We start from the raw sequence: 12,496 nt of genomic DNA on the forward strand, positions 1-12,496 counted from the left end.
TCATACAAAGGTTATATATGTCAAAGATATTTTTGAATCAACAGTGGATGGCTCAGAAAATGATTTTAAAGTTCACTAACAATGCAACAAAATGTTGTACAAAATGAAGAGTTATCTCCCCTTTTTAATGAATTTTCAGTGCTTTCTATGTATTTTTGTTCTCTTTATTTGTTGTAGTTAACAAAAGAACAAAATTTAACTTTGAGAAAGAATGAATTTGTGATAAGAAGTAGATGAAATTTTTTTTTAAACAAAATATGTAATGTGCCATCCACTGCCTAGTTTTTCCATGGACACCCTCTTAATACAGTAAAACCTGGCTAAACCGAATCCTGCATAAACCGAAAACCTGTATAAACCAAACATGTTTTAAAGCACCGTTATATCAAATGGTATGCGTTGTGAACCTGATAAAACCGCATATCGGCCAAAACCGAACACAATCTTCAGTTACGAAGAGGTTTGGTTTAAACAGATTTCACTGTAACACATTAATTAGAAATAAAAAAGACACCTGGTCTGTTCGATATATTGTATAGTATACTACAATATAAAAATAAAGTTAGATTTCAATTAGACACCTAGCCACCGAAGTTCAATCAGAGTGGATTTTAGTAATTACACAAAAAAAATACGGCCCTTCAAAAAACTTGGGACAATCACTTCAGGAATGTAGGGTTAACGATATTTGCTGTCATCAAACCCTTCCATTTACTTGAGACAGAGGTGAAACAGTACAAAACAAGAAAAAAAATATAAAATCAATTTATATTTGCTTGGGGGAAATGACATTTGGGTTATAGTTATGACCTTATAATTTAGTTTTCTGTTTGTACCCTGACTGACTGTATTCTAATGAACAAGTGTTAAATTGTATAAAGACATAAGAAGATGGAATATGAGTGTCAATGAGACAACACTCCATCCTTGTAAAAGTGTGTAACTCTACTGGCTCACATCAAGCAGCAAACTGTAAAGGTCCCACAAATTGCTAGTCTAAGAGTTAAACAAATCTAACAGCAACACTGAGGTCTAATTGTTTTTCGTTTGTAACTCTATTACTGTGATGTCCCCATCATACACAATGCGCATTCAAAATAAAGCAGCAGTACACTTAAGATTGATATATGCAGCATGATTACTGTTTCAAATGTGTCTTCCCTACATGACTTCCTAGAAACCCTATACGTAAACAACGACGAGGAGGAGAAGGTGAAGGAAAAGGACAAGGAGGACGATATCTCATAGTTTTGTTTTGGAACATTTGCATTTGAATTATATCTGATCAAATTTTACTCATCAATGATAAGTATTTCGTTTTGAAGAGGAGAAAAAACGAAAGAAAATACAGTAGTATCATGAGGCATATACATAATAAACAATTTTCTATAAATTCAACTAATTTCTGTCTATAGCATCAAATTGTATTTGCATTCAATGTTTTTCACAAATGTATCCCATTTTGTGCGAACATTCTGCGTCATTCCATTTATTTGACCCACTCAGAAAATGAACACAGTCTTCACCATTTCTCCAATTATCCGGCTGGTTAGTACTCCAATCAGTAAATGTAACCGGCGTATTGTCAGACACCCATATAAAACGAGATTCTCGAGTTGAATCATGTGCTCCAATCCATACACTTCCGCCTAAAATGCAATTAAACAAAGTTAAAATACCATGCCCTCGATAACATGTGCGATGCAGGGATCTACATTTAGCTGTTAAAACCCGAGATGTTGAATGAAGGGATAAAATTTGACTGTTAAAACTCGTGATGTTTAATGAAAGGATATATATATATATTACTGTTAAAAATCAAATGATGATGAAGAGATATATATTTAACTGTTAAAAACCGAGATGTTCGATGAAAACATATATATATTCAACTGTTAAAACCCGAGATTTTCGATGAAAAGGTATATATGTTCAACTGTTTAAACCCGAGATTTTCGATAAAGAGATGAACATTTAGTTGTTGAACCTGAGATAAATAATGTTAACATTGTCACTAGTATGATATGTGTCTAGTTTGTTTTGTATTCTTCTGAAGATCATTAACCATAACCTTCGTCCCAAATAAATTTGTTATAAAAAGATGCAAGTTGGTTAGATACACATTCAAATAATAAATATAGTGGTTCTTCTCTGTGGCATTTATCGATTAAAGAAAAAAAATCTAAATTGCTTGACATCATGAAGGTTCAACTAGGAGATAATTTGCTGGATTTCTATTCGTCAGCTATTTTTAGATATTTTGTTTAGTTATTTTGTTTAGCTATTATCTATAAATTCAATGTATTTTTGGGTCAATACGGTTCCTCGTAAAGCTGCTCCATTGGGAATTAGTTTTCGAAATCTTACTTTGAAATTTATAAGAAAACTAGAATGTGTCCCCAGAACACGAATGCCCCACTCGCACTATAATTTTCTATGTTCAGTGGACAGTGAAATTAGGGTAAACCCTCTATTTTGGCATTAAAATTGAAAAGATCATATCATAGGGAACATGTATACTAAGTTTGAAGTCAAAAACTACCTTGACCAAAACCTTTAACCTGAAGCGGGACAGACGGACGGACGGATGAACGAACGGATGAACGGACGCACAGACCAGAAAACATAATGCCCCTCTACTATCGTAGGTGAGGCATAACAACTTATTTCAAAGTTATTTATCTATAAAATGTGATTTTCCAATGGTTCAGATGCTTGTAGGGAATGCTTAGTTAAAGCAACAATTACAGTGTTGTAGAAATACACAATTGCTAATATCGTGGACGTGGATGTTTCCTGTAGGAACAAATAGTCCTCATGCAATCATGCTAACACGGCGCTGCTAACATGCATAGTGATGTCAGCAATTATAAAATGTGTTCCTTGCGAGGGAAGAATTTACATAATGAGTATACACAAAGTTAACATCAAAAGACAAATATCATTTTAATGATAACAAACATTACATGCTTTTGTTCATACGAAGGATATTGATTTTTGATTTGAAGTTTTGATTTTTTGGTGTTTTAACACAATTTTTAAGCACAGCATTTAGGAAATTTCGTGGCTGTTATTGGTATAGGAAGTCGGAGTGCCCGGGAAAAACCACCGACATTTGCAATCAATTAAGATTGGAGTCGAGTACACCAGCACGAGCGGGGCTCGGACTCACAACTTCAGTGTTGACTCGCTAGTGATTACAGTAGTAATTACTTAGACCACTCGGCTACCGAGGCCCCTCGAAGGATATTGATAATTTGTGATAAACTTACCATTGACAAATGATTTCAAAAACTAGTTCTCAACAAAATCCTCAATTTTTACAAGTAATCCTCCTTTCCTCTGACAGTCTGTCTTAAACAATTAAGATAAAGCATATATAAAAATTAGTCTGATTATATTTTTACACAACTTAGAATAAAATAACATGAACATTTGTAGTGGAAACTGCCTACCATTCAGAAACACATGGAAGTTTGTTGAGATTCGACATGTTTGTCTGAAATCTATGAGGTTCTGTATTAGTTTTTAACTGTATATCAAAATCAAGTCTCTGTCATCCATGTTGTTGTTTGTTTGTTTGATTGGTGTTTATTTGTTAAATAGAATTGATGATATTAAACAGACTATCCTACTCAAAAATCCATTGTTTCATAGCTTCCATGTATAACGCAAGTTCTAGAAAATCACATTTACTGATAAACATAATGGCAGGAACTGATGTAATTGTGCAACGTAGAAATAGAAAGGTCACAATTGGGAAGCTGGAATCATCTTGTTGGTAGTAAAATTGTGTCTTTTCTTTATAAATGTCAGTCAACATATCAAAACAGACATAACTATGTCTCTCAGATCCTTTATTTCATAATTTATGGGACAGGTGTTTCTAAAGCAACCATCAAATAAAATTGAGAATGGAAATAGGGAATGTGTCAAAGAGACAACAACTCGACCGTAGAAAAAAAAACAACAGCAGAAGGTCACCAACAGGTCTTCAATGTAGCGAGAAATTCCCGCATCCAGAGGCGTCCTTCAGCTGGCCCCTAAACAAATATATACTAGTTCAGTGATAATGTTTGAATCAAAGTTTGACTTGTGGAATGAGAGGACACGACCTTTATATCAAAACGATAATGCTAGCTTTTAAATTATTTATTTTAATAAGATTTCAAATGTTGTTCTTAGAGATGAATGTCTTACAAAAATTGAGATTACATATTTTATATTGATATATATTGCATTCAAACTTACTTTTGTTTCATTCCATTTTTTTTTAAATTCAATTGAAAGTTATAACAATCAACCCTATCTGATCTACATAACTGTAAAAAATAGATTTCAAATGTTGTCCCTGGTGATGAATGCCTTGAAAAAAAGGAGACTACATATTGTGTATTGTTATATAATGTATTCAAACTTCCTTTTGCTTCATTCTATTTCTTTTTCTAATACAATTGAAAGTAATAGCAACCGACCCTTACCATATTTACTATCAAATGTTGTCCATGAGGATGGGTGGGTTTTAAAAAAGGTAGACATTATACATGTTAAATTTTTACAATGTTCTTTTTTTATATTTATTCCATTAAACTTACTTTTGCATCATTCCAAGTCTTTCTTGAATTCAGTTGAAAGTTATAACAACTTCCCATAAACTGACCCCAACCAGACCCACAGGTCATTTTCTTAGCTGTGAAAACATATATATTCGTAATTAAACTGTAATACTTACAGGTTGCACTTTGTCAATACAGCTGTTTCTGAAAACACGCCTCTTTTGGGGAGATCTTGAATATTCATAGAAAATTAATTTTGTTTACATACTGGTTCCCAGTTATGCTCTGTGTGTTCCATCTCACAGAGACATAAACTTGGGAATGTTACCAGTAAATAAACATGTGCATATTGTTAAAATTAAAATCTGTGGTAACCTTTCATTAGATGTAGGGGTAGTTAGGAAAATTAGTGTTAGTTTAAACTCTGAAAAGTTCAGGGCATATAAACGTTTAAAATATGCCACACAGCCCTATATTTTGACCTTTGAAAAAAATTGTGATGCATATTAACTTTCAATTCTAGGATAAACAAAATTCAAAACTTCATAGTAAAAGTGGTACAGTTTTTGCCGTAAAAGGAGTTCCTATGGGAAATTGCATTGTCAATATTTTCAGAAATGCAACCTACACGTATAGTAATAACTATTTAATGCATCTGAAAGTGATAAAAACGAAATACTGGTATGACTGCCAACGGAACAACTCTCCGCGAGAAACTAATTACACAGAAGTTGACAGCTATAGATCATCGTACGGCCTTCAACAATGAGCATGATGAGCAATGCCCACACCTCATAATAAGCTATAAAAAGACCCGAAATCGCAAATGTTAAATAGTTCTTTTCGCCGATTGCTCCTACAATTGAGTAACATAAAATAACGCACCAGTAACACAACTGCTTCTGTTACATGTGTTAATGCTTTTAGATAAATGAGTAAATTGTGCTGTTTTCGGTCTGTTCCTTTGCATGCATTTTAAAGAAGATTAATTCTGAACCACTCATCGAACAAAGTATTGATATAAGCGCTTAAAGATCTTAAACATTGTATTTATCAGTGACATACCTGGTTCCCCAGACTTTCCCATTTCACCCTTTTCTCTGCCTGCTCCTACAATCCAGATATGTTAAATGATGAATTCGTGCCATACATTGAAGAAAACAGTGTCTTTCACATATGCAATCCATTAACTTCATTCTGGTTCAAATGAATGAAATCAATGTCCGAAATATGCAACATATTTCAACAAGCCAGGGCATCAAAAGTATGTTTTTTTCATAATACTAAGGATTTTCGTATTTCAGGAATAGATAACCTTTGACGTATTTGGTACAACGTTTTAGAATATGGGGTCTTCAATGCCCTTCAAATTTGTACTTGTTTGGTTTTACATCTTTTTGATCTGAGCGTCACAGATTAGTCTTATATAGGTGAAACACGTGTGGCTTATCAAATTAAAAGCCTGGTATCTTTGATAACTGGTAAGAAAAGTATACACTTATTTGATATATGCTTTTATTTGCTTCTTTGTTAAATAATTTTTGTTTTTAATTTGATTGAGATTGTCACATTGTAATGACTACTGTAGCCCTATTTTGAAAATTGTACCTATTATGTCTGTTTTGTCCACACATCGTTATCAATATAATGAAATTTGACGCGATTGTCATACAAGGGAGAGGGTTGGCCTATAAAACCAGGTTCAATCAATCTTATATCAGAAAATGCCTGTACCAAGTCAGGAATATGACAGTTGTTATTAATTCGTATGATGTGTTTTATCTTTTGATTTTGCCATTTGATAAAGATCTTTTCGTTTTGAATTCTCCTCGGATTTCAATATATTTGTAATTTTACTGTGCACTGCCGCTAGCGAAATTGATAGGTGCCTTTAGGTTCTCATGTTCGTCACAAATGTGAACGTTCGGCTTGAAAACCATCATCAACTGTTCTCGTGATATTTATAGGTATCAAAAGTGGTTTCTACTATTCTCATCATTATCAATACACTTTATACTTTACTTTGTCTTAAGTACAAATATTTCAATTTGAATGTTATCAACCTTAATTGATTGATGTATTATTGTACCTTTTTGTCCATTGTCGCCAATAGCACCTTTCTGTCCTGTAATTCCTCTGTTTCCATTAATACCGTTTTCGCCGTGTTCCCTTTTTAAGCCAGGTAGTCCATTTTCTCCCATAAGACCTCTAACACCAGTGACTCCCTTTGCGCCATTTTCACCTTTGTGTCCTGTAGGACCAATAATACCAGGTGATCCCATCTCGCCTTTTGAACCTTTTTGACCCTCTGTACCTCTAGCAACAGCTGTTCCTTTGTCTGCGTCTATACCTTTTGCACCATTTTGGCCTTTATCTCCAACTGTTCCTTTTTTGCCCTTATCTCCCAATGGTCCTTTAATTCCTGTTAGTACCTTTTCACCAACTGTTCCTTTATCCCCCATTGGTCCCTTTTCACCTGTTATGCCTTTATCTCCCATTGGTGCTATTATCCCTGTTGATCCCTTTTCTCCAATTATTCCGCTATTTCCATTTTTCTAAGAAATATTGATGATGAAATATTCACCTACAAGTGAATAATTCGACCTCATTGAATCCATATTTATGTGAATCTCAATATAACCTCTTTAGATAGAGATGGATAACGCATGAATTGTGCATGTTAAGTTATTTAAAGAAAACAATGTCAACATTGAAAATGAAACAAAGAAATCCTTTAATTAACTGATTCTATCCATAAAAAATCATTCTTATACAGATAAAAACGATGATCATTATCATATATTTCTAATATCTTAAATGAAATCAAACAGACATAGAAAAATTATTATTGCACAAATTTGCCTTCTAACTATTTGTATATATTTAATGTTATATCGCTTATGTCGCTTGTATGACCAACGGAGGTCTTCAGTGGTTAACTCGATAGTTAATTAAATGGCAAGACTGTAATACACACGATTCAAAGATACATTTTATCGAGCGAATGCCATGTCTATTGTTTATATTACATTGTTATAAATCAAGTACGAGAATTTGAGTCCAATCTGTGAACATGAATTTGACCGCTAGTGCCCAAATAGAGACCTATGAACGATTTTGAACTTTAAAAATTATTTAGAACTTAATCAGTTGCTGCCATAGGACAGCCATCTCTTATATAACTTCTCTTATAACCTTGAGTGTCGAAGCATATGAATTCATAATAATAATACTAAAAGTATGTTAAAAACGTACAATTTCGATGACAAAGTGACTGTTCTGTTTAATTCCAATGTTTGATGTTTTATTTTCTTGTGTTCGCTATGAATCTTTACGTAGATCATCACGTAGGCAATAGTTAACTATATAAGTTATTCTAATACTGGTATGAAAAAGATCAAAGACAGTTTTCTGAAATACCAAATACGTTTAAAAATATTCTTACCATTCAAATATACGGAATTGACAGCTACTGCTAGTAAAACACAAAATAACTGCACTAAAATAAAGGCTGCAATTAATTTATTTTTTCTCCTACTCGCCGTATGAATTTCAGCAAGTTTAATATTCAATACATTATCTTGAAAATGTTCAGTACTCTGAAAACGATCAGTCTACAGAATTTTTTCAAGTTCAACTTGGTCGCCCATTTCCACTTGTCCAATGATGACGTCACTTATTAAATCTGCCTCCCAATGTGAGACTAAACAAAGTAGCAATATATAGCAGTGAAATGCATTGCTCTACAACTTCATTGAATATTTTGTCACATTGTTTAACAATATTTGAATTAATTCGAATGCCTTAAGAGAAAAAAGGGATAATAATACTGTATGACAGGACTTCGTTGCATAAAACATGACAAATGACTTGATTTGCTCGAAATATAAGAGAGTTTGATTGAGGGTTCTTCATTTCTACATTATTCATTTTTAGACTATTTTCTCTATTCTTTATAAGTTTTACCTGTTATTCTCGATTCTTTATACTGTAATCCCCTAATATTCTCTTTTCTGTATTTTGTATGCCATTTTTTTCTTAAATTTTCATTAGTTTCCCCCTTATTCTTCATTTATTGCAGATTATTCTCTGTTTATGTTATCCCATCTAGACCCCAACATAAAAAATGTTAGATTGTGAGTGATGGCTTACTTCTCAAGGGCATACGATACAGTTACAGGGGAATAATGACGTTGCTAACGTTAATAGTTATTTTCGCGACGTCAAACTTTGACATATCGGGAAAAGATTCAGTTTTCGACTGATTTTTATCAGTCAAACTTATCTAACTTGAAAACGAGTTCATGGACCACTCTTTCTTAAAATGCCATTTGGTTTGATTACGTAAGAAGATTATGTTTGCCAATTTTCAGGAACGTAAATAGTGCATTTTTTTTAATTTGATAAATATACAGCAAAAAATGACGTTTTATTTTTCTACATTCGTGAACATTTGATAAATATGAGTTATTTGAAAAACAAATTGCACAAATTTAAAGGACATTTATATAAAACAGAATTTACAAATAATTTAAAAAAAAACAGCTTGTGTTTATCTTTTTAAACAAAACAGTTATGTATTTCTGTCGACAAGAAAATTACGTTCACAAAACTGAATTTTGATCAAATATATAAAGTTTTGACCTCAATTTACCAAAAAAAGTAGCACATGAAGTTATATTTTTTATTACATATTTGATTTAATCAGGTAACAAATAGCCTGTATGCAAATTGTCGGCAAAATTGCAATATTGGATCAAAACTGTATCGTATGCCCTTAAAGCTCGATTATGTCAATGTTTTGTGACACCTCGAGTCAAATACGGTTACAATTCATTATCCACTACACGAATAGATTTCTTTAAGTGTTCAACCAATGAAAATATTGTATTTTGCCATTTATTATTGTAATTACAAAGATGATACCCATATGTAAACACGGCTCGCTTTGGCGACAATCTGACTACTATGTGTGAAAACATTTGAATCGAAAGTTAAGTTAACCGAATGGACTTTATTTTTTACTGTCAAAGGTAATTAAAATCTATCTTTTCCTTGTTTAAACAGTTATTTAAATATCATTCACGTAATCTAATCTATATTTATGGGTTCTATATTAGTTGACCTACAAGAGAGGATTATCGTGTGCTTTAAAACATAGCTGGAATAAGAAGGTACCCTGTAGCTAAAAATTATTCATATTGTCTAGGGCTCACTCTTTTATTTGAATTCACTATGTTATACATAAGTATAATTTTTTACCAATTTTATGAGAAAAAAAATTGCTCCATTTTATGGTCGATAGTGGGAACGTCCTTGTTTATGTTTCTTCTGCGGTATTATTTTTTAGACTACAGTGCTGCCAAGGCTTATCTTTTATTTGCCAATGTTACAAATTTTCAAGTCATTACTTTATTAATTTATTCAAATCAATAGTTACAAATATTAAAGCTAAATTCATATTTGTATTGTTTAAAATGATATCATAGATTTGCTCTAAAAATAGTATTTTTTCATAAAGTCGTCTGACGGGTTTATTAATAGTTATAACCTCGTTTTAAAAATTTAAATGTATTTACCTGACTTGTCATGCGGCGAATCTATCGATTAAATGTAGAACTTAATCTAAAAATATCACTGTGGTGATCACCAAAATATTAAAAAACAATTATCGCTAATAAACAAGATGTAGTGTGGTGTATTAATGTAAATATTAAAGTAACCGACATACAAACAAAATAATCGTAAAATAAGTATTAGATGCTATACAAAGGTAACAAAGAAACAGGCCGGTAACAACCGTTGCCGGATAGTTTTTGTGCACGAGTAGTCACGCCTTGAGGTGGCACGGTAGTATTTGCATTCCATAATTTAGGTTGCTCTTTTGTGTACCCTACTTAGGTCAATGTATCTGAACAGTGTGATTGGACTAAAAATACAGTAACAACTGAACATACTTTCCCAAACTGAGGGATGAATCAGGTGTAGAAAGATATGAAATAATTTTACATACAGATGGAAATGAATTTCTGGGAATTTTTTTAAATTTTGTATTCACTGCGCCATAAAAGACCTAGATGCACTAGTGGCCTTACGTTTTTAAAGATAGCAAAAGAAGTAAACGGTCATGATAAACATTCAAATTAATTTCTGAATAGTAAAATGAAAGTACTTCAGTTAACTGTGAATTTACAATTTTTTGCAGTGTAAGAAATGGGTGAAAATTCTAAAAGGCTATCATTATCCCCTATGGGCCAGGAAATACTACCGTGCCAACTTGACCTGTCTGCAAGTGCAGAAAAACTATACGGAAAGTTGTTTCCGGCCTGTTTTTTGTTACTTTTGTTTTGTATCTGACTTGTACGACGTTTCAAAAAAGGAGTAGTACACTTTGCAAGACTGAACATTTGAGAAACTTAAATGTTCATAAAGCAGTAAATGTAAGTTATAGTTTAAGCACATTTTTTTCATTTCCTTTTAGCCGAAGTTTATTTCTAGAAAAAAAATCAAGAATCTAATAATTTGATAAAAAAAAGAACCATTTCAAGTAAAAGATGAATGTTGTACACACTTTAGACTTATAAAATGCAACTTCGTAAAAAAGTAATATATGAAAGGAAGGTTTTAGTGGTAAGTAAGCTAACGTTTTATTTTTATGGGGGAAACGGAAAGGAATTTCTAAAACATAAGATGACATAAATTTTGTATTTTTCCTCATGTTTAAATGTTGCCTTACTTTCTTTAAAACTGTAGAACTGATGAAAACTATTGACCGTTTGTCTCTACAGTGTCGTAATTTTTGAAGTTTCTGGTCAGTATAGCATTATTAGTCCGGGGAACAAATGATTTTACACTTTCTCAAATACCAACAAATCTGACATTTCTACGTCTTTTTCTGTTTTATTTGACAAATTCAGGATAGAATTGACAATTTCATGAACGTTAACATTCTTGTATTTTTTTTTTTGGTTAAAATCGTTTTTCAAAAATATTAAAACAAACTTTAATAACGTGTTCTGTAAAGTTTATCAAAAGAACTTTTTGTACCTTTTCGCATGGACTGGCTCATATATGAATTCAACTTAATTATAATTTTGATAACAATATAAATGTATCAAAAGAATGAATTTTCTACATCATTAGTGAATGAAATGTTATGAAAAAATGAATTTTATCTTGTTATTAGATATGTTTAGGCATATACTTTGATTCAGACTTGTCTCTGCAAGTGTTGATCGGGATTAAACGTGTTAATATATGATCCATTCGCAGCTTACCGTCCAAAATTGATGAAAAAAGTTGACTAATTTTCTTTTAGATGTTCTGCCTATTAGGACATGTATTACACGAATACTTTTTATTTATAGGATCAATCGTGCATTGGTGAGTTGATAGGGATTTTATCTTTTGATAAGATTTGATTTTTATAAACATATTTCCTGTGTTTTATTTTAAACAAATACATTTGTATAAACGTCGGTATCATTTCTTTACTTTCAGCATTGTCCAAAATACATTGTACTATTCATGTCCATACAATGAAGAAAATACATTTATTGACCGATTATTTTGCTTCATAAAGGGGGCTGTATGTTCTTTTCTGAGTATGAAAATTAATTAGTTTTTCAACCCCATCACCCAAATTTTTTTTAAATAATTAGTACTATTATATATACGGTATTCGGAAAATCAGGAATAATGCAGAACATTAATATGTCATCTGCTGGACCACAGTAATTTTGTTCTCATAAAATTTTGGATCAAAATATCTTTTTTTAGGAGAAAACAATCCCCCCCTTTTTGAACTTAAATGGCTAATCCCTTAGTGTACTGATATGAATAGTATTTTACTGGAATTGCTTGAAAAAATATTGATGCTATGTGAATATTTTGTATAAAAAAAAGACAGAAAATATGTCGATGAAGCAAAAAGTTCAAAT

At 32.0% G+C, this 12,496-nt stretch overlaps 2 protein-coding genes across 2 annotated transcripts; both read right to left on the minus strand.

Annotated features, from left to right (window-relative positions):
* Positions 1-1,427: 1,427 nt before the first annotated feature.
* Positions 1,428-5,662, minus strand: LOC143051003 (C-type lectin domain family 12 member B-like). Its single transcript, XM_076224077.1, has 4 exons — positions 5,622-5,662; positions 4,596-4,690; positions 3,273-3,354; positions 1,428-1,649 (listed from the first exon to the last, which is right to left on the minus strand). Exons 1-3 carry the CDS (start codon positions 5,641-5,643, stop codon positions 3,295-3,297), a joined length of 177 nt encoding a protein of 58 aa, XP_076080192.1. The 5' UTR covers positions 5,644-5,662; the 3' UTR covers positions 1,428-1,649; positions 3,273-3,294.
* A 912-nt stretch (positions 5,663-6,574) lies between these two features.
* LOC143052037 (uncharacterized) lies at positions 6,575-7,095 on the minus strand. Its single transcript, XM_076225011.1, has one exon. It carries the CDS (start codon positions 7,052-7,054, stop codon positions 6,575-6,577), a length of 480 nt encoding a protein of 159 aa, XP_076081126.1. The 5' UTR covers positions 7,055-7,095.
* Positions 7,096-12,496: the final 5,401 nt, after the last annotated feature.

The sequence above is a fragment of the Mytilus galloprovincialis genome, chromosome 11 (genome assembly GCF_965363235.1).
Source record: "Mytilus galloprovincialis chromosome 11, xbMytGall1.hap1.1, whole genome shotgun sequence".
Lineage (NCBI taxonomy): Eukaryota > Metazoa > Mollusca > Bivalvia > Mytilida > Mytilidae > Mytilus > Mytilus galloprovincialis.

Bases quoted from the DNA above. Each gene is read 5' to 3' on its own strand.
- LOC143051003 (XM_076224077.1), bottom strand. From the start codon at position 5,643: ATGGGAAAGTCTGGGGAACCAG. The intron at 4,691-5,621 runs GTATGTCACTGA...ATGTTTTCACAG, and splicing joins GGGAAAGTCTGGGGAACCAG to CTAAGAAAATGACCTGTGGG. The intron at 3,355-4,595 runs GTAAGTTTAATG...TAATTGTTTAAG, and splicing joins AGACTTGGAATGATGCAAAA to ACAGACTGTCAGAGGAAAGG.
- LOC143052037 (XM_076225011.1), bottom strand. From the start codon at position 7,054: ATGGGAGATAAAGGCATAACAGGTGAAAAGGGACCAATGGGGGATAAA.